At 36.4% G+C, this 24,186-nt stretch overlaps 3 protein-coding genes across 4 annotated transcripts; 1 reads left to right on the top strand and 2 right to left on the bottom strand.

The window, feature by feature from the left end:
• Positions 1-1,477: 1,477 nt before the first annotated feature.
• Positions 1,478-12,960, bottom strand: rnf175 (ring finger protein 175). Its single transcript, XM_084095566.1, has 9 exons — positions 12,816-12,960; positions 9,294-9,331; positions 8,729-8,870; positions 6,367-6,521; positions 5,504-5,611; positions 3,495-3,615; positions 2,626-2,759; positions 2,300-2,401; positions 1,478-2,072 (listed from the first exon to the last, which is right to left on the bottom strand). Exons 1-9 carry the CDS (start codon positions 12,834-12,836, stop codon positions 1,952-1,954), a joined length of 942 nt encoding a protein of 313 aa, XP_083951692.1. The 5' UTR covers positions 12,837-12,960; the 3' UTR covers positions 1,478-1,951.
• A 3,163-nt stretch (positions 12,961-16,123) lies between these two features.
• fgb (fibrinogen beta chain) lies at positions 16,124-20,463 on the top strand. Of its 2 annotated transcripts, XM_084098640.1 has the most exons (8): positions 16,124-16,272; positions 16,372-16,386; positions 16,690-16,893; positions 17,201-17,384; positions 17,852-18,193; positions 19,008-19,130; positions 19,551-19,836; positions 19,944-20,463. In XM_084098640.1, the coding sequence occupies exons 1-8, from the start codon at positions 16,198-16,200 to the stop codon at positions 20,173-20,175; spliced, it is 1,461 nt and encodes a 486-aa protein (XP_083954766.1). In that variant the 5' UTR covers positions 16,124-16,197; the 3' UTR covers positions 20,176-20,463. The 2 variants fall into 2 exon arrangements, with proteins under 2 accessions (XP_083954766.1, XP_083954767.1); XM_084098641.1 differs by lacking the exon at positions 16,372-16,386 and having other exon boundaries at positions 16,132-16,272.
• An 843-nt stretch (positions 20,464-21,306) lies between these two features.
• LOC311073176 (fibrinogen alpha chain) lies at positions 21,307-23,657 on the bottom strand. Its single transcript, XM_084098658.1, has 4 exons — positions 23,518-23,657; positions 22,999-23,182; positions 22,331-22,476; positions 21,307-21,975 (listed from the first exon to the last, which is right to left on the bottom strand). Exons 2-4 carry the CDS (start codon positions 23,054-23,056, stop codon positions 21,679-21,681), a joined length of 501 nt encoding a protein of 166 aa, XP_083954784.1. The 5' UTR covers positions 23,057-23,182; positions 23,518-23,657; the 3' UTR covers positions 21,307-21,678.
• Between the last annotated feature and the right edge of the window lie 529 nt (positions 23,658-24,186).

Raw genomic sequence — 24,186 nt, 5'->3', positions numbered from 1 at the left:
TCTCTTTTATTTTATATTGTCACTTAAATAATCAATATTCTGGCCCGGTTTCACAGACAAGGCCTAGATTAAGCCAGGATTAGGCCTTAGTTCAATTAGGCTTTTATAAATGTGCCTTAAAAATATATATAACTGGTAATTACTTGAGACAAAACAATGGCACTGACATAGGACTGTGAAGCTTTGGGAGTGTTGATAAAAAGAGAGATCTACTCTGTTTTGATCATCGTTCTGAATCCCATCCGACCATAGTCTTTGACAAAAATGCGATTTTCTCAGCTTTTTGTTTAATATGTTGTTTCTTTAATGAGACCTCCCCACATTCAAGTGTTGATAAAAAAAAAAAAAAAATCTGTTTTGTTTTGTTTAAAGGGATACTCCACTTTTTTTGGAAATAGGCTCATTTTACAACTCCCCCAGAGTTAAACAGTTGAGTTTTGCCGTTTTCGAATCCATTCAGCCGATCTCCGGGTCTGGCGGTACCACTTTTAGCATAGCTTAGCAAAGATCATTGAATCGGACAGGACCATTAGCATCTCTCTCAAAAAAATTACCAAAGAGTTTCGATATTTTTCCTATTTAAAACTTGACTCTTCTGTAGTTACATCGTGTACTAAGACCGACGGAAAATGAAAAGTTGCGATTTTCTAGGCTGATATGGCTAGGAACTATACTCTCATTCCTGCGTAATAATCAAGAAATTTTGCTGCCGTACCATGAGTCCAGCAGGCGTAATGATATGACGCAGCACCTGAAAATAGTCCCCAGCTTGGTAACTTCCAACGTGACCGGGACTAAGTTTGTCTAACCTATTAGACCTATTTTCAGGTGCTGCGTCATATCATTATGCCTGCTGGACTCATGGTACGGCAGCAAAATTTCTTGATTATTACGCAGGAATGAGAGTATAGTTCCTAGCCATATCAGCCTAGAAAATCGCAACTTTACATCTTCCGTCGGTCTTAGTACACGATGTAACTACAGAAGAGTCAAGTTTTAAATAGGAAAAATATTGAAACTCTTTGGTCATTTTTTTGAGAGAGATGCTAATGGTCTTGTCCGATTCAATGATCTATGCTAAGCTATGCTAAAAGTGGTACCGCCAGACCCGGAGATCGGCTGAATAGATTCGAAAACGGTAAAACTCAACTGTTTAACTCTGGGGGAGTTGTAAAATGAGCCAATTTCCAAAAAAAGTGGAGTATCCCTTTAAAAGCAGAGGTTCTGTTCTTTCTTTTGATATATTGCATGTTCAGATATTTATACATAAAATATTCTGGGGGCCATGAAAGTTTTGTGAAAATGATCAAAAACTCTGGCGCTGGCAACATAAAGAACATTGGCGGGGAAAGGGGTAATATTTTTGTGGAAAGTCAAATATGAATTTCAGCATAAAGATTTGAGAAGAATTCATACCCTAATTTTTTCGAACTCAAATTCTTTCTACTTAGCACAATCACGACACACTCAAGTCATATCAGTAGCCACATAGAAATGGTTTAATTTTACACAGAGCAGGTCGCCTCATTGGGTTTGACAAGTTGGCCAGCTCAACATAAAATAAAAAATACTGAGTGCAGCTTTGGCAATCACCCCTCTAGTCTTCACGCTTACCGCAACAAAACCATAACCACTTAATATCCACACCATTACAATGCTAAACGTTTAAACAAACAGACAGACAAAATGAGGCACGGTTTCGATTGATAGTTTCGAGTGATAAACAGCAGCTTTAGAGGGGCTTCTGTACGTCTTTGATTGATGTATCAACGTAGGTCACTTCTGAAAGAGTAGTGTGTATCTGAACAAGTCTGTTTCCATATGTCTAATGATTTTAAAAAGCAAAATAAGCAGCTGTCTGATTTATATTATAAAGTGTAAAATTTACAAATAAATATTCCAAAAGGTCAACACATGCACAGTTTTAAACAGAATCGAATACTGTAGGGGTTTATTCAAGTCCAAGTGAAAAGTTTATTCCGTGCACGATTCCAATTATGATGGGTTGCCAGGCGACCAGGTACCTCAACCAATCCAGAAGTTGTCCATATAAAACATGTGTTCTCTCCCAGCTGATGTGGAGATTTAAGGCGTAAATATGGTTATTACAAATTTAAAAACTTTTAGTGTGTATTTTGGTTTAATTCATCTTCAGTACACTTTACACTGTAAAATAAAGTTACCCAAATTTTTAAATGTTTATTTTTTACACAATATTCTAGGAATTTGGTCATTATTTAATTGAATGTCATGCATGTAAATTGACCAATTGGCCATATTTAACAAAATTCAAGGATACGGGTTATTCATCATCTTTTTGAGGTCCACCTTCTCATTGCAGTATGGACACGTCTGCTTTTTTCCCACGATGCACCAGCCACGAATACAGAATTCATGAAATCTGTTGACCATAGGTAGTTAAGGACAATTTGACTAAACAAAAAAAGGTTTGCAGAAACTTTACTTCATGTTTCCTCATACAATAAATAGGAAAAAATTTAAATTGAACTTGAAACATCAATACATATCAATAAATTAAATAAAAACAAATTTTTTCCACATAACAACAAAACTTCTTGTTTCCTGTTAAGAAAAACATTACAGGCAAGGTTTAATGAAGGATACATGTGGTTACAGGAGAGCTGGTAGGTGTCCTCAATGATGCCTTCCTCATCTATGTCCACAAAAATCTTCTGACCACACACGGCACAAATGTCATCACTAAGGTTTCGGGATGGCATACCACCTATGTTATAGTACTGAAGAAGGCAGACAGAAAAGAAACCAGGTGAAAGAGTTACTGGGGGAATTAACAAAAACCTTTACTAAGATATTAATTAATTTTTTTGAAATTGAAATGTTCACAAATAATACTGCAGGATATCTGAGAATAAATTGAAGGGTTTAAAGCCGTGTGTCCACCAAAGCGTTTTTAGCCAGCTGAAAACGCCAGGCGCTCTTCTGAAAACGCCTTGCACTTTTTCAGTTGAGACGCTTTGGTTGATATGATACGGAATATGCGTGGAAGTATTACTATTACTAATCTCTGATTTCACAGATAGTTTGTATCTGAATATAAAAATGTTGATACAATGCAAAGTACTTATTTTAAATGATTTTGTTCCATTGTTGTGCTGGCTGTTGTCGTCTGTTGTCCTTGTACAAGCAGGACGTGGCGGTTGGTCTGTGTGGGATTTGTCCCGCCCCTCCTCCACTGTAATTGGACGGCTGGGTAAAAAGTGACAGTGATGAGCCTCTGTTTTACCCAAAGTTGAACATTCTTCCACTCTCAGCATCCGGAAAAAAAACAGCAAGCACTCAGCGCGAAATAGATGCTCAGCGCCTTGTCACGCTGCTACCGTATTTAAATAAGCGCCAATCCCATTGAAAAAACTTGAAAAAAATACGGACAAAAACGCTTTGGTGGACACACGGCCAAAGAGTTACATTAATATGAGAATGTCTGGACATTGACGTATAGAAACTGTATTTACCCCTATAGTGGATGCCATGTAGTCTGAGCAGATTTCTGCAAAGTCACGTCCCATTACCCCATAGTACAGACCATAGAAAAGCATGATCACACCTACATCCATCGAGTCCTCTGCTTTAATCCTGAAAAAAAAATATATATATTTACTTGGTCATATCCCAATTTCAACTTTAATTTAAATAATTGTGCAGCCCTTAAAGATTTAAAAACATATTTCAACCATAACTTGTACAATCAATTGTCTATATAAATATTCTTAGAATGGCGATCAGCCTAGCATGCACATCCTCTGAAACATTTGTCACCACAGAAGTACTGTATGCATCCATTTCTTTTTACACTTACAATTTCAATACCTTTTTTGGACGGGACTAGTTTTCGACGTCTGTGATTTCATGTATCGATTCGGATGGGAAAACATCTCCGTGTTTATTAGAGAGATTTCTAGATGTGGGCGTTACAGAAGCTCATCTGCTGTTCTTTCATGCATCACATATGACATCTATGTTTTTTAAATGTATTATTTATTGATATAATTTTTATTCATTATAAAAAACCTATTTAACCCTCTGGTGCTTTTTTTTTTTTTAATATATATATATATAATTTTTTACTTCATTGGAATAGTACGAAATTTGGTAAAGGTTTTGGCACTTGCTATGTGAACACACACACAAAAATAATCATGGACATGATTCGAAAAGGTTAAATGGCCCTGAAAAAAGTAGTCACACTTGAACTGTTCGCCACATTGGAAACAAATGGGAAGTGAATTTCATCTAGTGGAAATGTTTGGTACTGCACCCAAACAAAATCTTACAAGTTTTTTGAGGTCTCAACCTCAATTTTGGAACACAACTTGTTTAGATTTATGGTTTAGATTTTCTCACCGTTTTAGAGTAAAACACATTTTGGAAATATATATTTATATTTAATATAAAAAATTTAAATTGCATTTGTGTGCATTTTTCATAATAATAAAACGTTTTTATATTTTCACTTTTTAAACTTTTTCACTTCAGCAATACAATGTCTTTATAAAGAGACCAAAGTCTGTGCTTCAAAGCATTCAAGATTTACGACAGTTTAAGTTGGAAATTTCATTTTCAGGTCTATGCTCAAAAAGTGATTAACAGGTAATAAATGGATCATAACTATTCCTTAAATATAATTTAGTACTATAAAATCCCCTAAAAATACTAAATATTAAATAAAATATTTTAAATACGAACTAAAATACAGTACATTCATTTAATTGAAATAATACAAAAAATTCTGGCATTTTTGACCACCACATGAGCAGCACCAGAGGGTTAAGTAAACTTGACGAGTTTATAGAGGTGGCTGTTCATAATAAACTCACATAAGTGAGCAGAGAAATCAAGACCAAGTACCTTACTCTTACCTGACACTGATATTAAAGTTTTTGCAATTTGGCTCCATTTTTTAATTTTAGAATTAAATTTTTTCTTAGGATACCATCCATATTGCAATGAAATGAAAGCATGCCGAAGACTGGTGTGCAAACGGTAGCTCAGATAGGAAAAAAAAACACGAGGAGAAGCATTAGGATCATACAATATTGGCAATCACAGACATTCAGACCGGATTATATTTCCCAGAGGACTGTTGAGTTTGCTGAAAACAGTAGGTGATTTGCCCTGGAATTTTTACAGAGGTTGTGTGAGGAAAAACTCAGCCTTGGCAGATTCGGTGGGATTAAAAATCGCTAAGTATGTCTGTGAAACACAAATGTCTCTACCGTCCCCCTGGAAACTTAGTGCCATCCGAATAGGGCTTAAGGGAGTAATTCCTTCTAATTAGAACGCCATTGTGTCAGCATTGCCATGGAAACAATGAACAGGGGGCGAACTAACTACTGACTCACTACTCAGACAGACAATTTCATCTCCTTGGGATCCCTGTGCCCTGTGTTTGGGATTTTAGGATCTGAATGAAGGCACTGTTTCATTTCTGATCAAATATGTCAATGTTTTCAATGTTACGCACCTGAAAAAAACGTTGAATCCAAACATGGTGAACATGATGGCAAGATATCCTATAACACCCACAGCGTAGCTCAGCTTGTAAATGAGGAGGAACCACTTATACACCATCCTGCAGAAGTGAAAGGCTTTTAGTTCATATTCTATATAACAATGCACAGGCAACACATTCTACAAGTGGCATTGCACGTTGTGTATTGCACTCATAAAACTCGCATAGCTGTTGCTTTTTTATATGAGACAATTATATTTAAAGCAGAGCTTCTGAATCTGGAGGCCCTCCGTTTTCCAACACAATACAGTATCCGAAGCTGCATACACATGATATTTGTGCTGTAATTATGACAAACTGTTGATTGATATATTTAATTAACATTGTTAATTAATTTTATATATTAAATTAATGAACTATGATTCATTTTGTGATTCCAGAAGTTACGTTCTGTATTCCAGAACTGTATTTTCTTCATTTAAAATAATAGTTGTAGAGGGAAAATAAAAAGAAATTCAGTTTATTTTAGTATTTAATTTAAATCAATAATATATTAACATCCTGCTGCTCTTTTAGCTTATTTAAAAGAAACAATCATCCAAAAATGAAAATTCAATAATGAAAAAGTTTAACTTTCTATATGCTATGGAACTCAAATAAGAAATTTTGTAACCCAAAGACAAGTCCTTTTTTGCTTAACAAATCTTTGATTACAATATACTTTCATTGTATAGAAAAGAACAATGTGAATATTCCTCAAAACCTTTCTTTTTGTGACTAACATAAGATAAAAAGCTATAGAACAGTCTGGAACAACATAAAGGCAAGTAAATGATGACAAATGCCATTTTTTCTTAAAAAACTGAAAGCATTACCGTGGCGTTCTGCAGGAGAGAGGCTTGCGTGTGGCTCTGAATATGACATAGCTGGTGATGACGGAGAACATGCCCCATGTGGACAGGAAACGCCACCAATAAAGCTTAATGGTGAAGTACAGAGGAACCACCCACATCTGCAATAGTGTGACCATCTACAAAACAAACACAATATCCGGTTCCCATTCAATACAAATTATTAAAACAACTAATAAAAAAATAGTAGTAAGGCAAAAATCCTTTCGTGTTTATTTCTTATACTTGTCAAATGAGTTTAACAGACTGGTAATGTAAAAAAATTCAACATATTATTTAGCAATTTTTGCAAAAATAATAAATTTTTCTGAAGGAAAATAAATATTTCTGCATTCTCTAGGATAATTTGGGGCCTCTCCTATAGCTTAAGCCTTATTGTATCTCCAGCAGTGGAGAATACCCTCTCAGAAGGGGTAGAATATGATTGAACACACATGTAAGATCTAGACAGGTGAAACATAATATTTCGATTTGAATGATTGATTCATAAAGACTTCATTACTGGATGAATCAGCGTTCTAGCAGTTAAATAAACAGAACGTTTTGCGGAAGAACATTGTAGCCGGAGCTACTTCTCTATGTTTATTTCTATGACGCGGGTGACTGGGGTGAGTCACTCAGGCACTGTTCTACTCCGCAGCGGTGCAGGTGTCGTGCCGAATTTCTACCCCCGCCAAATTATTACCCCCCTAGTATTGGTAGGTTTAGATTAGTTGTGGGGGTGGGGTTAGGATTAGGGGAGGGGTTAGGATTAGGCAATCAGGTACTGACTTCAACGAGGGGGGTAATAATTTGGCAGGGAGTCGAAATTCGGCACAACACCGGTGTAAAGTAGTCTGAGTATAAACGCTTATTACAGGCTTGCTGTAGTGATTCAGGATAAGACAAAAACACGGTTTGAAAAAAGGCATTCATGATGTACTCGCTCATTATATACATTTAGTCAATTCTGAAGCGAATTTTCGCTATCTGAAGCGACTTTCAAAAGGTGATTTACTCAGTTTTGGTTGCTACCGTAGACATCAGTGTTTATTCTCGAACTATAAACTTTTATTTCAGTACTTCTGTGATCATTTGAATATTTGTAACACCGAAATACCGATACTGTGTTGTTGAAAAGATTGTGAAAGTATTGTTTCATATTGACAACTGCTCTCTCAGCGACAGCGCAAACAGATTTGAATGTTCCAGTGTTAAGTTTTTGGAATAAGATCGCGTGAGTGTTTGAATCGAGATCGTCTCTCTCTCTCTCTCTCAAAACGTATATGAGTAGCGCGAGTGCTTTCATTACTATTTTAATATTCATGAGGTGAGTGTGAGACGTCGCTGAAGGATAAGCTCCCAGCACTTCGCCCACACATCGGCCCAGAACCGTTTTTGGAACCGAAACTTAGGAATTTCGCACGGTTCCGGTATTTTTCAAAAAACACTACCGGTTCTGGATAAGACCCAGTTTTCGGTTCCCAACCCTATTAATGAGCAAATCATTGAGATTCAACCGATTCGGCTGATTCATTCACGGAAAGAAACATTTGACTATCTTAATCTATCCTAGTCAACTGATTTGTTCAAAAAGCTGATTCACTCAGTAAGGAAACACCGCCGTGTGTGGCTTTGTTTCGAACTATTTTCGTTGGCGAAATAGAGCAAAATCAGGCAATACGGTGTCTAAAATGTAAGTCACTTAATATTAACTTCTTGTTTATTAAACTTGAATAAAATCAATCTCACATTTGTTATCATGCTGATATTTGGAGAAAAACTGCACTCTTGTGATATTTATTACTAAATGATTTAAATAAAGACTAAATCAAGCAGTGAAAGCGTGCACTCTAAATGCACACCCGCACTAGTCTAATCTACAAGACTACATCACGTAGAGTATGCATGCACTCTCTGGGTGTGTGTGAGGGATAGGCTATACTCGATAATGCCAAATCGCACATCGTTAAAACAACAATTACGATATATATATCGCACTCCCCTAGCGGGAAGGGGAGTTTTTACAGCTTGATTAAAAAATAAACAGCACAACACAATGGTTCATGTGCTCGTCGTCTCCTAATTAAGACCCAAAATAGGTAAATATTAAGTCAGCTCCTTAAAACAAAGAAAAGACGCAATGTAGAAGAATAGTAGGTGCACACAGCGGGAAACTCTCTATATTTGTGCATGTCAAAAAAACTATTCCAATTTGAGGCTTGTAACGTATAAACGCACACATCAACATGATTGCTTTATTTAGCATTCATGACAACACTACATCAATGGGAATAAATTAGTTCAGATTGAAACGAAAGCAGTCCATGTAAACGTAGGTACTCACGTTGTAGGATCTGCCGTGTCTTTGTTTCCACTGAACCAGGACAATCTGAGCAACCACTAGCGTGGCGATGAGAATCAGAACCATCTCGGCATGCATGGCCTCATGACCTCGATGCTTCACATGCAACCTCTCGTGCTGCATCCTGGAGTTACACACACATAAGAGTACAGACAAGTCAGAAATAATCAGAGAATCTTTATGCCATGAAACCAAAGACATAGATCAACACTCATTCACTGATTTCAAAACTAGAAGCTAATGATACAGAAAAGTAGGTTGTGAAAGAGGTTCATTTTTGCAGGATCATACACGAGGCCAGACCAACTGAGGCCACTTGCACGACATTGCCAGTGTTCACTTATAACAATGACACACATGCTCCAGGAACTATTTTTACATAGATGGTGACAATCATAAGGCACTAAAAAAGACAGGTTGTGACAGTTTAGAAAAGTTGAACATCCTTTTACAACAACTTTCTGAACATCTAAAAAAAAAAAAAAAATATGTCCATGATTATTCTAAGCAACAACCACATAAAAAAAGATTGCTCATGACTACTTACTTCCACGATTCTCTGTTAGACATTTTCAAAAGATCGTCCTGTGAAGAAAGAAAAATAACATGTTAAAGTAACTGGCATGCTTTACAAAAACAACACTGAAATGCATCTTTTATTCTTTTACAATTATTATGTGTGTGTAGTTTGTATGTTCAAGATCAAGTTCAAGTTAGTACAGGACCCCTGGTCTGGATTTATTTTGCCTCATGTGTTGATTTCTGTTACTATTAAACGCTATTGACCGGTCAGAACTCAGACGTTTTCTAGAGAATCACATAATAGAGTGCAACAGTCGGGTTCCGGGAGCAGAAATCCCATTCATTTTCTCCATGGGGGAATTGATTTTTAACAATTGCTTTTAAATAGTTAGGCTAAAAACAGAACTACTGTGTGAGCTACAAGGTCGTTAATCAATAGTAAATGCTTTTGTTGAAGGCATCAACCTCCATTATAACTTATTTTTTATATAATCATGTTTAACAGCAGAATTTCTGGTGAAAAAACTACATTACCCATGATTCTGCAGAGAAATCTCCACCAATCAGAGAATCACAACAAGCAAATGCCAAAAGAACAATTTAGCACCCACCCAACTCCCATGAAGCTGTTAATTACACATTCTTGTCTTTTTGTCTGATGAAGTTTGTTACAATGTGATTCACTTTATAGCTGGTTGGTTTGGTTCATGGGTGATAACTCTTAAACTAAGACTTTCTTAAAATCCCTTAAAAATACTTCCAGACCAAGGTCACTACAAAAGTGGGTGGACACTGTTGCACTCTATAAACAAAAACATTTAACAGCAGAATGCAGCAAAAGGCCAATCAGAATCAAGTATTCGAGAGCAGGGGCGGACTTAAGCGGAAGCTTGGGGCCCCGGAGAATCAGGGGGTCCCCATCAGATATTGGCAAAACATATTTGGCGCAGCTCTAGTGTGTTTGTGTTATGGATATTCTATGACCCGCCGAATTATGTAACTGTAGTAGGTGCTGTAAAGAGCTAATCCTAATCCCAATCCTAATCCTGCCGTCACATGATTCTGTGGGTCACAGAATTTGACACAACACTGTCTGACTGTCTTACAACAGAGGTACTCACCTCTGAGAAGAAAGTGTTTACAGATACGCCTTGTGTTTCATGTAGTGTTTCATCTTGATCTCTCAAAATGATTTGTTTGTGTGCTTTTCCTGGGCGAAACTGTATGCACTCGCATGAATATACACAGGAGTGCAACGACGAAATTTTTTCGTTTAATAATTACATTTTCTGTTTGTTTCTCAGCAAACCCTACCATGTGCCTTCAGAACACTTGGAATACGGGACAAGTTGCATGGGATTATTTATGACACGTTTAAATCTTTATTTAGTTCACAAATCACGGCCAAGTGCAAGCATGATTTCTTTCTTTTTTTTAATTTCTTATTTTGTGATAGGGAAAAAAAGGTAATACAGCTTTAGAACCACATCAGGTCGATGATAAGTTGTGAAGGGGAAACACTTTACAATAAGGTTCATTAGTTAACAACCTTAGTTAACATGAACAATACTTCTTCAGCATTTATTAATCTTAGTTAATATTCATTTCAAAATTTACTAATACGTTATTAAAATCAAAAGTTGTATTTGTTAACATTAGTTAATGCACTATGAACTAACATGAACAAACAATGAACAGCTGTATTTTTATTAACTAACATTGACAAAGATTAATAAATACTGTAACAAATGTTTTGCTCATTGTTAGTTCATGTTAGTTAATACATTAACTAATGTTAAAGGGTTAGTTCACCCAAAAATGAAAATTCTGTCAGTAATTACTCGCCCTCATGTTGTTCCAACCCGTAAGATTAAATCTGAGAGCTGGATCACTCCTCCATAGGCTTCTAAGACATTATATCTTGCTGGCCCAGAAAATGTATTAAAGACATTGTTAATATAGTCCAAGTGACTACAGTGGCTCAATCTTAAGTTTATAAAGCGACGAGAATACTTTTTGTACGCAAAAAAAAAGAAAAAAATAACGACTTTATTCCACTATTCATTTCCGTCTCTCTGGGCCTCGAGTTATTTCACGTAGTGTTTTAGCGCAGCACGTCTGTGTTGCACGTCACATGCATCACACACATGACCAGCGTCGGCCAATAGTGAGCCTACGTGTGACGTACAACACAGATGCGCTGCGCAGTTATACTACGTGAAAAAACTCGAGGCCCAGAGAGAAGGAAATGAAAAGTGGAATAAGTCGTTATTTTTGTTTGTTTTTTTGCGCACAAAAAGTATTCTCGTCACTTTATAAACTTAACATTGAGCCACTGTAGTCACTTGGACTATATTAACGATGTCTTTAATAAATTTTCTGGGCCAGCAAGTTATAATGTCTTAGAAGCCTATGGAGGAGTGATCCAGCTCTCAGATTTAATAAAAAATATCTTAATTTGTGTTCCGAAGATGAACAAAGGTCTTACGGGGTTGGAACAACATGAGGGTGAGTAATTACTGACAGAATGTTCATTTTTGGGTGAACTAACCCTTTAACTAATGAACCTTATTGTAAAGTGTTACTTAAACTACAATCTATGATTGAAAGAGAGACAGCAAAATAAGGGTTACAAATGTAAAAGAGCACATAGCTGGTGTGTTGGGGACCCATAGCTGGAATTGGCTTAGGGCCCCCAAATCATTAAGTCCACCCCTGTTCAAGAGATGTAATAATAATTGAAAGACTAGCTACATTTAAAAGTGCCAATTTAAGTGAATCACAAAAAGAAAACCGGTACAATTGTACTGATTCCTTTATACCTTCACATTTGAACCTATAACTACCCATCTAGAGTGCATATAATCTTATTCTGTATGTCACTGAGTGTGAGATAATTATAAACATGGCCATGCTTGTCCACACATCTCCATGACGAGTCAGCTGACTAGAAGAGAGCTTTTGTAGTTAGCTGGACATTTATACAAACTACTGATCATACAACAGTGCCTTTCAAACCTCCAAGTCTTCATAACATAGCTCTCAATGTACAAAAAAGGGTCAAACTGGCTTGCATTTACTCACAAACCAGACATGTCCACTTGCAGGGTGTGATTTATCCTTCTCACTACCCAGTGATTCACTTTTAATAAAACAGGCAGTGATAGGCAATGGATTTCTCATTACAGTAAGTATCACCGTGAATATCATAACCATATGTTTGCAATATAATCCACAAACGGATGTTCCTGCCACGTTTTTAAAGGCATTTTACTCGCAAGTTTGCTGAACAAACTAAACAAAACCTTTCCCATTATAATCAACGGATCTATCTACACTGCACGCGAGCGTGTTGATCAGATGTAAACAGATTCGTTCGTTACAATAGCAGGGTAACTAACGTAACGTTAACGTTACTAGCTAACCGCCGCGTCGCTGACAGTGTACGTTACACGACAGTTAGCCTATATACCAAAATATTAAGGCGAAACATCAGCGGTTTTAGTTGTCTGAGGACCATCTATATATGAAATACTGAATCCAGTACCTGGGGTTGCAGGTCAGCCATTATTAATATCGCTCTAGATTCCAGTCATCTATTAATGGCTCCGTTTCTACCGGCAGACATCATCATGCTCGTGTTCCATTCTAAACGAATCGTTCCGGTGAGTCGAATCTCTTCAATGAATCTTTTCATTGGCCGACTCATTCTTCTTCTTCTTCTGGGATTTTTATGGCGGTTGGCAAACCAACTTAAAAGGTGCATTCCCGCCACCTACTGAAATGGAGTGTGAAGCGCATATTGGAAAGGAAGTTTAAAAAGCTAGATATACTCTTTAAAAAAACAACAACAACAAAAAAAACACATCATATATAAGAGTTTACACAGAAGGGAGTTTTACATCCTATTAAATAATCCTGTTTCCTTTAAAAATATAAATAACTCATGATAAATTCTTGATTGGTTGGTACCTTCTCATAGGAGAACCTGAAGTGTCAGCTCATTGATTTCTATATTTCTTAAAGCGTGTCTTAGCTGGGACCGCTCTCTTTCATAAGCTTCGCATTCTATAAGCACATGTTCTACAGTTTCAGCTAACCCACATTTATCACAATTTCCATTCTCATGTTTACCAATTCTTTGTAAGCATTGATTCAATAAACAATGTCCAATACGCATTCTTGTGACTAAAACGTCCTCTTTCCTGTTTCCGAATCTTCTTCTCTCTGAACCAACTTTTTCTTGAATGCAGTAAAAATGTCTACCTTTTGTTCCTTCATTCCATTCCTTCTGCCAAATTTCCTGTATTTGTTTCGCTATTATCACTTTAATTTCTGTTTTACTTAATGCCACTTCAATGTCAGTTTGAGAATGATTTAATGCCTGTTTAGCCAGATTGTCAGCCTCCTCATTTCCTTTCACACCCATATGTGATGGAACCCATACAAGATTTACCAGAATTCCATACTGTCTTGTTCTGTAAAGACTCTGCATTACTTTGTTTATCATGTCTTGTCTTGCCTTGCTGATGATGTTCCACTTTCCAAGCTATTTAGAGCTGATAGAGAATCTGTACAAATCACTGCCCTTGTTGGTTGTATTTCTTCTATCCACTGAAGTGCTAGACATATTGCTATTATTTCTGCAGTGAATACCGAAATGTGATCTGAAGTTCTTTTTGACATTCTAATGTTAAAAAGTGGAATATATACCGCTACTGCTGTTTTCCCAAATTCTGGGTCTTTTGAACCATCAGTGTATATTTGCACTGCACTATAATAAGTTTGATCTGTATTGCTGTATACCTACATTTTCTAATCCATTTGTATCGTTATGCTTTTCTTTAAGCAATTGGATATCAATCATAGGCATTGGGAAAAGCCAAGGAGGAATTGCTGACCTAGCCACAGTATAGGGGCAACATTGAAATCACTTAATCCCATTCTCCGGGCTTCCTCACTGGCCTTCCATCCAAAACTTGATAACTTTTTATGTCCATATTCCCAACAGTCCTCCAACACCATTTTAACTGGCTGACTGTCCGAGTGTCCCTTTATGCTTATGAAATACCTCATCTTTAACTTGAGCCTACGAATTACTTGAGGCATTACACCCATCTCTACTTGCACTGCTGATATTGGGGAGGATCTAAACGCTCCACAACAAATTTGCATAGCTTGTGACTGAATTGCCTCTAGTTTTACGAGTTGTGTTTTGGATGCAGTGCAATATACCATACTGCCATAGTCTATTGCCGATCTTATTAGAGCACAATATATTATTTTAAGGGACTGGCGACATGCTCCCCAATCAACTCCTGCTAAACACCTCATAATATTTCATGCTTTTTTGCATTTGTCAACCAGTTTCTGTATATGTAGGCTATACTAAAATTCAGTTTCAAATCCATCCATATACCTAGAAACCTCACAACTGCTGTTTGCTTCACTTCTTGTCCATACAATTTAATGGCCGACTTAACCTGTCCTGAACCATCTCTTTTGACCATGTTTTATACAGTCTATGTTTTTACGAAGCAGGTCCTATTAAAACGTGCAAAAATGATTTCAGATAGGTTGCACAAATTAATTGTATTAGGCCTGTTGTTTTGTTTGTTATGGTTTGGATATTATTACGTTTTATTTTATTTTATTGAAACGTTTTGATATTTTACACAGCGGGAATTTAGGAGCACGAGATGTAATTCTGTATGCTTTATAATTTTTGAATAGTTTTTAACCGGATTTTTGAAGTGAACCGTTCAAAAGAACCGACGGACTTCCCGTAATGTGTTCATGACGGCTTGCTGGCACAGATCTGCGCAGGAGCAACGCTCACGCGCACGTCTACAGGATTGGCTATATTCACTAGAAATGATAAAATATCAATTCGTTTAAAATAGACTAATTTCTATTTTCTAAAATATCAAATACCTATAGCTTCTGAAATTATGGAATATGGTAGGCTACATTTGTGTTTTTATATAATTAAGTATAGGTTTTGAGAGTAGCTAGCTATCTAACACAGCCAAAATGTATAATTTGTAATTCAGTAAGATTTGAGAATTAATTCTCATTTACACTTAATTGCTTAATTAAAGCTATCAGTACTTTTACACTGATAGGAGTGATTGAGAGAGCCTTAAAGTGTTAAAAAAATAACTACACACGGAGTACAAAGTGTCTGTTTGTCATGTCTGTTAGCTATGAGTCAAAGTTGGAGATGTGGGTGGTTGAAGAAGATATGGCACAACAAATCACACTGGCCAAACAAACAGCAATAGTTTACTTGCTGAGTAATGCAGATTTAACAGAACATTCAGAAACATATAGTTCAACTGATTGAGCGTGTCTCAATTGGAGATTCTTTACTGTGATTCACAGGTCCATCATACTATTGAGTATTAGTCATTTTACTAAAAATGCTTCATTTTATTTTTGCAGTTTGAACAATTCACATGTAATAAACGTACAATTTTTTTTTATCATACATGTTCTGGTAACTAATGTAGTAACATAGGGGGCAGTTAAATTAAAATGTGGCCAGAAGTGAGCCTTCTATATTCCAAAATCTGTCTGCCATTGTAAATAACTTTTTACATTCAATAGTATAAGCCACATAACATACCAACTGTTTTTTGCTATAGTTTGTTATAGTGAAATAATATTTGCATATACATATACTTGATTGCTTCATGATTATTTATTATTGCTTTGTTCACATAATTTCTTCATTTCCCCAAAATGATGCCGTTCCTGAACTGATTACCAAAAGCGGCACATCGAGAATTAAAGATTAACCAGCACTGCAGCCCCTCCTGTTCCAGTGCAGGGGGGCGTATGGTATAAATTCTGGGAGAGCAGCACTGAATTATCTACAGCTGAGAACCTCACACTGTTGCTGGAACTGAAGTGTGAGCTCTACCAAAATGAAGCTTCTCTTATTACTTTTCCTGTGTGTTGTTGGAACTCTCGCACTGGACGAATATGATGATTATGGAGCGGTAAATATGACTAACATTCTGATATTTAATAGAATTGTAGAATTAAATTTTGATAATGTAGTAATTATTGTCTTGTTTTTATATGCCGTTTTGCTTCAGGAAGCAAAAAAAGAGGTAAGTCCTTTTTAAAATTCAAAAAATTAATAAACAGTCAATTCAAATCATATACTGCATATATAATACAGAAAATAAATTAATACCCACTCACAGTGACTTTGGATAGATATATTTGTCAGTTATGGTTGATTAAGATTGTATTACATTAAAAAAAAAACTTGTCAAATATGGTGTATAAGTGTGTATACAGATCATATTTTGGAGTACATGTGACCTCAAATCACATGGAATGTGCAAACAATTATATATATAAAAAAAAAAAATGCAGAGACATTTTAAGATGTATTGTTCTGAATTTAGCCTAAAGAAACCGTAGATCCCAGGGGTCATCGTCCTGTCAGTAGAGGTCGTGAGACGTACTCCTCAGGCCCAGCAGCCCCACCCCCCGTCAGTGGGGCAAGCCGTTATCGTGGACGACCAACTGCAGCGCCGGTGGGGAAAGCTACGCAGGAGAAGGAAGAGTACCCAGAATCGGGTGGATGTACCCACATGTCTGAGAAAATGGTCAGAGTGCCAATATGCTTTGATTCTATTTGTGCAGTATTTATTTAGATGGGTGACATAACCCATTCAGGCACTAATTTCTGATATTTTAGGATAAGATGACAAAATTGTAAATGAGGCCTAGAGGAATAATCTTAATAACATAAAATCTCCCATTGAAAATCTCCCATAGAAAACCCATTTGTTCAACCATTAATCCATTAATCTGAATATAAATGTTAATGGTGGTTATGGCCCTATTTTAAGTAAATACCACACAAACCACAATTAAATTAGTTTTTTTTTTTTTCACTCTCTCTCTCTTCAGGGAGTGTTGTGTCCCACAGGTTGTGAGCTGAAGAAAACCCTCCAAAAGCAAGAACGTAACGTAAGGCCAACTGTAGATCAGCTGAAAAGATCTGTGGATGAGTTGACCCAGTCCACCAACTCTATCTATGGCTACGTCATGGATATGACTGCAGAAGTAGCACAAAGACAAAGAGTCACCGAGGGTAACTACTTCCTTCAGAGAGCTTAGAATCTTTTGATCTGGAAGTACAGTATTAGCCCAGGGTTTTTCAACTCTGGTCCTCGAGGTCCATTTTCCTGCAGAGTTTTGCTCCAACCCTAAACCAACACACCTGAACGAGCTAATCAGGGTCTTCGGGATTACAAGAAACTTCAAGGCAGATGAGTTTGATCAAGGTTGGAGCTAAACTCTGGAAGGTGGATCTTGAGGGCCAGAGTTGAGAACCTCTGCAAGTCTATTGTGATGAAACAAGGATGATTTTTGATAAGCTTTCCTATAACTCAGCTGTTTTATTCCCTGGGCTTGATTCCACATTTTGATCAAAAATATACATTGTGTAAGTCAATAAGAATTAAGGCATCTGCCAAATAAATAAAAATATCAACTCATTATCGTTTTTATAAGACATTCTCAATTATTAAACATCCCCCTCTTTGTGTTCTCTCATAGGCAATGGTAGGCTGGTTGGTCAGTACACAGACAGTCTAGAGACACAGCATGCTTTTATTAAGGATGCTGTGGACGTCACCTTCCCCCAGAATATCAAAACCCTACAGGCTGTGCTGGAGAAGGTCCGTGAGAAGATTCAGCGTTTGGAGAAAGCCATCACTACTCAGAGAGCCAAGTGCCAAGTGCCTTGTAAAGTCAGCTGCCCGATTCCTGTGGTTTCCGGCAAGGAGTGTGAGGAAATTATCCGCAAAGGAGGAGAGGACTCTCAGATGTACCTCATACGGCCTGATCCACTCAGTACACCCTACAAGGTCTTCTGCGATCAGACGAGTCAAAAAGGAGGTATGTCGACTTCATTTAAACAAACCCCTAATGTAACTCAGGATCTCAAAATCATGTGGCCTATTGAGGAAAGTCACGAGAAACACCCAACCCAGATTCATTGGGAAAACGTGCCCGTGGCGACATTTCTGCAAAATGATATTACGTTGCTTGAAAGTTTTGCAATACTTTCAATGTGAAATGTGCTGTGAGTGGCACTAAAGTGAGTTTAGTTTTATCTGAAACAAATAAATGTGAATCTGGCAACGTTTTATGTTGACATTAAATGTGGTGCTAAAAGGTTAATGAGCTAATGCATTTGAAAATAATGTTGCACCTATAAACACCACCATAATCCTAATCGGTAATGGTAACAAAATCAAACGTGAGATAATAACATATTTGCTAAAGCAGCCATGCCATTTTAGCTTGATTCTACCAGTTTTTAGCTCTTTTATTGCGATTGATGTTTCACAGGATTCCTGAGCAAGTGCATTGCTGTATCAGGTGTGCTACTGAGCAAGTTTACCATGTCAGAAAAGCCAAGCAAATGGAGCTGGTTATGTGATGCAAATGACAAAATGTACTTTTTCAAATCATGCATGGTCAAATATTTTGAGGTCATAACATAGTGTCAAGGAACTGCACTAAAATAAATCTTTCTAAATCGATAATCTGCTCCTGTAATCATAATTTGTGTGTTTTGGTGTCATAGTGCCACTAATGGTAATTTCAGCTGGAAACCGTACATTTTTGGAGTTTTGCAAAAATGTAGGTAGAGGCATGTTTTTCCAATGATGCAACCATCAACATAAACTTCTCTGTTATTCCAAAGGTTGGGTGGTCATCCAGAGCCGAATGGACGGCAGTGTTGATTTTGGCAGGCGCTGGGACGACTACCGAAGAGGCTTTGGAAACATTGCATTTGATGTGGGCAAAGGCTACTGCCAGACTCCTGGTAATCTATGGCTAACAAATGATATGCAAAACCATGATATAAACTTAGAAATGTGGGAATCGGGTTTTAGAATGTGTAGTTTTACTGATGAACAATCTAGCCAAGAACTTACCTTGGACTAGCATTGCATATTGTGTGGTTAGACCCTGCAGAAAAGACCAAGATGTTGTGTTTTGTTGTGCTGGTTTCCCCTACCAGGCTTCTTAACTAGCTAAACCAGCAAGCTTACATGTTCAACCAGTATTGCCAAAAAAAAAAAAAACCTGGTGAACAGCATATAATCACCAGTATAAACCAGCCTGTACCAGAAAAGCAGTTCTAAACACTGGTCTTTCCAGCAAGGTTCTCAATATCAATGTTACATTCACTGATTCACCATATCATCTCATTTTCTTATTAACTTGTTGTGGACTGTTTTAGGTGAATACTGGTTGGGTAACGAGCGTATTAGTCAGCTTACTAAGATGGGTCCCACCGAGCTTCTGGTTGAAATGGAAGATTGGTCCAGTTCAAAGGTCTACGCTCAGTACGAGCAGTTCACTGTTCAGGGCGAAGCCACCAACTACATCCTAGCAGTTGGCCGTTACTCAGGAACAGCTGGAAACACGTTCTTAGATGGCGCAACAGAACTGACTGGAGAAAACCGTACCATGACCATCCATAATGGCATGATGTTCAGCACCTATGACAGAGATAACGACAAATGGTTCGTATACAGATAGCTTGTCCAAATGATGGCCAGACTGAAAACTGCATGGAAAAACTTCAGTATCTAACGTTCTTTCTCTCTCCAATTGTGTCAATCGTAAACAGGACACCTGGAGATCCTTCTAAGCAGTGTTCAAAGGAAGATGGAGGCGGATGGTGGTACAACCGATGCCATGCTTGTAATCCTAATGGGCGATACTACAGGGGGGGAGCTTATACAAAATACATGACTAAGCATGGGACAGACGATGGCATTGTGTGGATGAACTGGAAGGGCTCGTGGTATTCGCTCAAATCTATCAGCATGAAGATCAGACCTTACTTCAAAGCAAGATAAAAGTGAATTGAAATGAGATACTATGTGTCCATTCTTGTGTACATTCCCGTTCAATGCCACTCATTTCTTTAAGTTTTTTTTGAGAAATAGGAGTATAATAAAACCTGAACCTAGAGCTATTATTTGTATTTGCATAAAAGAGTTTTACTGAACTTGAAACATTCGGAACTGTGTTATTGGAAGTGTTTAAAAAGGAATATATATGCAAAACAGTGTAAAACAAGATGGATACACAATCCACCTAATTCTCATTAAACCTGACCTATAAAATAAATTAAGCAAAGTGTCTTCAGTATTTATGTATTTTTTATTTTTTTTTATTTTGGAGAGCAACAGTAGTATCAGTTTGGATTGAGATGTACAGTATGAAGCTGCAATAACAATAAATTCAGGCATATTCAAAATTACTGAACATAAACACATACAGTTGTTTCTTTGGCACATTATGAGTACTTTTGAAATTGTTGATTTTTCAAAAAATAATTTTTGTTTTAAAACCCTTTTCACACTCTCACAGGTTTATTTAATTTGTCTACTAATAATTTGTGTAATAGGGTTAGGGTTAGGGTTAGGGTTAGGGTTAGGGTCAGGGCCAAAAGTGTAAATACATGCATCATAGGAAATTTATTTTTTGTGTTTCTGTGATAGAAATGACAATGTAGACATTTTTTAAATAATAATAAACAAAAAACAAAACAATAAAGTACCCTTTTAAAAGGTACTAATATGTACCATTAAAGTACTATTATGTAATATGTACATTTAAGGTATAATATGCACCTTTTAGGGGTAAATAAGGTACAAACGCGTACCTTTTGAATAGGTGCCGCTCCAGTAAAGTTTTTTTTCTGAGAGTGTATATATCCTAAACATACACAATTAAATAAAAATGTCATACTTTATTTGACATAATTACAGCTTAGTTGGAAATGACTTCACATGTCTCAAGTTACATCCCCAGCATGCTTATTACCCATTTTTTTTGTGTCCTTAGTAAACAAGTATACTTTATTAGGGGCAAAATTGTTTGGTTGAAACATTGTTAATAAACATTGTTTAATGTCATACTTAACTAAGAAAAGAAAAGAAAAAAACTGAAAAAGTTGCCAAACACCTACACACACAAATGCCTTATGAAAAATGTTGTTTTATTGGCACAGAAATCATGATACTCATTAAAACGTTACACAGTTGTGAGATTTTAATTAGGTAAATTTGTGAAATGGCATTTTGTACAGTATATCATTCACATTTGCTTCTTAGTTGCAACTAAGGCACAGCTGTTTTTGTCTTTTTTCTTCTGCTGCTAAAAACAGAATATTTGTTTTCTAACACCAGGAATATTGGACATGTTAGATATATAATAAAATAAAAAAACAAGAAACTGTTAAGGTGATATTGGCAAAATAAATGGTTTAGCCTACTGCTCGTATACATTACCAAACCATACACTGTGTTAGATAAAAACAATCCCTCATATTACTAATCTAGACATAAATATGATTAAAAATCGTCAAGGAGTTCATCTAAAACCACCTGATGCTGCTCAATGTCTTCAAACTTTGTGAGAAGCTCAGTGCGAACAAAGGGAATTTTACGGTAAGTGGGGGACACAGCGGGCCGATCAGCAGACTGAAGTTTTAGTTTTTTGACTTTGGCGAATGATTTCCGCCTCTTCGAGATCATGCTGAACTGTGCCATTTTGATCTCCATAGCTTTGAAGGCTTCGTTATCAACGGCATGGTCAAAGGTTTGCTTGCATGATCCTTTGCACGCACGGATTTTGATGTCAATGTCCACCTTCACTCCAAAGAATTACACAAAAACATGTCTGAATCAGGGCAAAAGTTACATTTCAACCTTCAAGCAAATAGTGAAATCCCTGACTCAAACGTTTTTGCAGAACATTTGATCAAATATATTGATTATGTGAACCTGAATTTACTCAACTGACCTTCCAGTCAAAAAACAAAAACAAACAAACAAAGTAGTGTTGAAGAGGCTTTAATAAACTTAAAAAAGTAGGCTGCAATTACCTCTGAGATATTTATTCATACTATGTTATTTGAATGTTAGAGATAGTATGACTTTGACTGCACCGTGGCTTACAAAGGTTGAGAACAGCTAAAATAAAAAACTTTGGTAAATACCTTACCTCAGTTCGACGGATTTCATTTATCTGATCCCAGATCATTCGATGATGCTTCTGTAAGTCTTCTGCAAGTTCTGTAGACCTCTTGTGCAGGAATGTTAGGTTTCTTTGAAGTTCTTCAGCAAACTCAGCGTATCTGAGCTCCTGCACTGCACATAGAGAAAACCATCAGACCTCCTCAGCCTTTTGTAAATTACTAAAAATTATAATACAACAGGTTTTTCTATTTTTGTTATGTTTTGTGGAAGGGGCCTTCTGAGTAATTACTCAGAAATCTGAAATTAATATTTTACATAACTGTTCTGTTTGGCACATTGGCAGAATCCTCTGGACAACCAATACGAATCCTTTCAAAAAGTATAATTCTCTGAGGAACATAGATGGAAGCTATTAGTTCCAGTCAATGATTCATCCAGTGACCTCTTTAGAAGGGAACAATTTGAGGCACTTGAAATATATATTAAAACTGTATGAGAACAGAAATTAATTATCTGAGGCAACTTCAAAAGGGTGTCTGGAGGTTCTCTTGAGGATTTCTTCTTGTGTTGCAATCTAAGCAACTCCAAATGGTGCTTAAGGTATCTTTCCATTTTTTTATTTTTTTTTGCAAAACACTTGATTTGAGAATTAGACATAAAAGCATATGAAAAGAACCATAACATTTAACATACTATATGTTTGGATGATAGCTTTTCTTTGTGACCCATAAAGCTGGACACTCGTTTGCATTACTGATGAGGTGATGTCCTGATTTTGTTGAATCCTTCCACAAATATTTCTCAGTCGTTTACGAATGTCTTCATCTGCCACATTAATAAGTCCCTCCAGTTGACATCCAGATGGACATTTATCCTCCTGCAAAAGAAAAAAATCACACAAAAATTCCAGTATTGACTAGTTCCAACAATTGTGGAATAACAATTTCTCTTAATCTAGAATTTCTCTTAATCTTTTCTTAGTTAATGAATGCACTTTTATTATTTCATAGTGGTTTTTGATGTGCAATATAATATTTGATTATTTAATGTATGATTTATCACTAATTTACTTATTAATTCATCTACTAAAAACACTTTGAAGATAAGTGATCTGCACTCTTAAAAATAAAGGTTCCAAAACAGGGTTTTCACAGTGATGCCATAGAAGAACTTATTTATTTTTTTAGAGTGTGATTCTCCAAAATCACTCACCCTCTCCTCATCAGAGCACAAAGGGTATGTTGACCATGCTGGACACTGTCCAAATTTGTGATTATGTTGTTTGCGACTGGATTTCAAGGCCGTACACACTGCAACAAACCAAACACACTTGCATTACACTTTAATGTTTGTTCAGATGGGTGATGGTGGCTAATTTTGAACATTTTGTTCACATTAATAGGGGAATATCATTTGATTGTGATATATAGTGGTAATGTTGTAAGCTCATTGTTTGTTCTACAATCTTGATGTGAAACCACCTTATAAAGTCTAAAATAAATCAAATTAAAATAAAAAAGTATCTAAACCAGTAGGGCACAGACGACTACAGTCTTATATTAAATACTGAATATATTAAATGAGTTTTAATTATTAACTGTGGTCAAGATGATAATATGATCTTTAGGATACACTGCCAGAAGAAAATGTGCAAAATTTTACCTTTAGGAGTACAACAACTTGTCACTCAACTTTGTATCTTATCTACCTCTAAAAGGTACCTTAACCTAGTAATATGTACTCTTAAGGTACTACTGTGAAACTTTTAGAGGTAAATAAGGTACAAAGATGTCTTTTTGAGGGTACTGCCCCAGTGACAAAGGTCTGATTTTTGAAAATGTTTTGTTGAGACATACTAAAATAAGCTTTATTTATTGAATT

This window comes from Abramis brama (assembly GCF_963993115.1).
Source record: "Abramis brama genome assembly, chromosome: 2".
NCBI classification, from domain to species: Eukaryota; Metazoa; Chordata; class Actinopteri; order Cypriniformes; family Leuciscidae; genus Abramis; species Abramis brama.
Note: the sequence above shows the minus strand (reverse complement) of the source record. Positions and strands in the feature narration are given on the sequence as shown.

Excerpts from the sequence above, each read along its gene's own strand:
- LOC311073176 (XM_084098658.1), bottom strand. The coding sequence starts at position 23,056 with ATGCAAACGAGTGTCCAGCTTTATGGGTCACAAAGAAAAGCTATCATC. Across the intron at positions 22,477-22,998 it reads AGCTATCATCCAAACATATA|TGCAGGAGCTCAGATACGCT; the intron begins GTATGTTAAATG and ends CTCTATGTGCAG. Across the intron at positions 21,976-22,330 it reads ATGAAATCCGTCGAACTGAG|GTGGACATTGACATCAAAAT; the intron begins GTAAGGTATTTA and ends TTTGGAGTGAAG.
- fgb (XM_084098640.1), top strand. The coding sequence starts at position 16,198 with ATGAAGCTTCTCTTATTACTTTTCCTGTGTGTTGTTGGAACTCTCGCA. Across the intron at positions 19,131-19,550 it reads AGGCTACTGCCAGACTCCTG|GTGAATACTGGTTGGGTAAC; the intron begins GTAATCTATGGC and ends GGACTGTTTTAG. Across the intron at positions 19,837-19,943 it reads GACAGAGATAACGACAAATG|GACACCTGGAGATCCTTCTA; the intron begins GTTCGTATACAG and ends AATCGTAAACAG.
- rnf175 (XM_084095566.1), bottom strand. The coding sequence starts at position 12,836 with ATGGCTGACCTGCAACCCCAG. Across the intron at positions 6,522-8,728 it reads GACACGGCAGATCCTACAAC|ATGGTCACACTATTGCAGAT; the intron begins GTGAGTACCTAC and ends TTTGTTTTGTAG. Across the intron at positions 2,402-2,625 it reads CAGCTCTCCTGTAACCACAT|ATTTCATGAATTCTGTATTC; the intron begins GTATCCTTCATT and ends TATGGTCAACAG.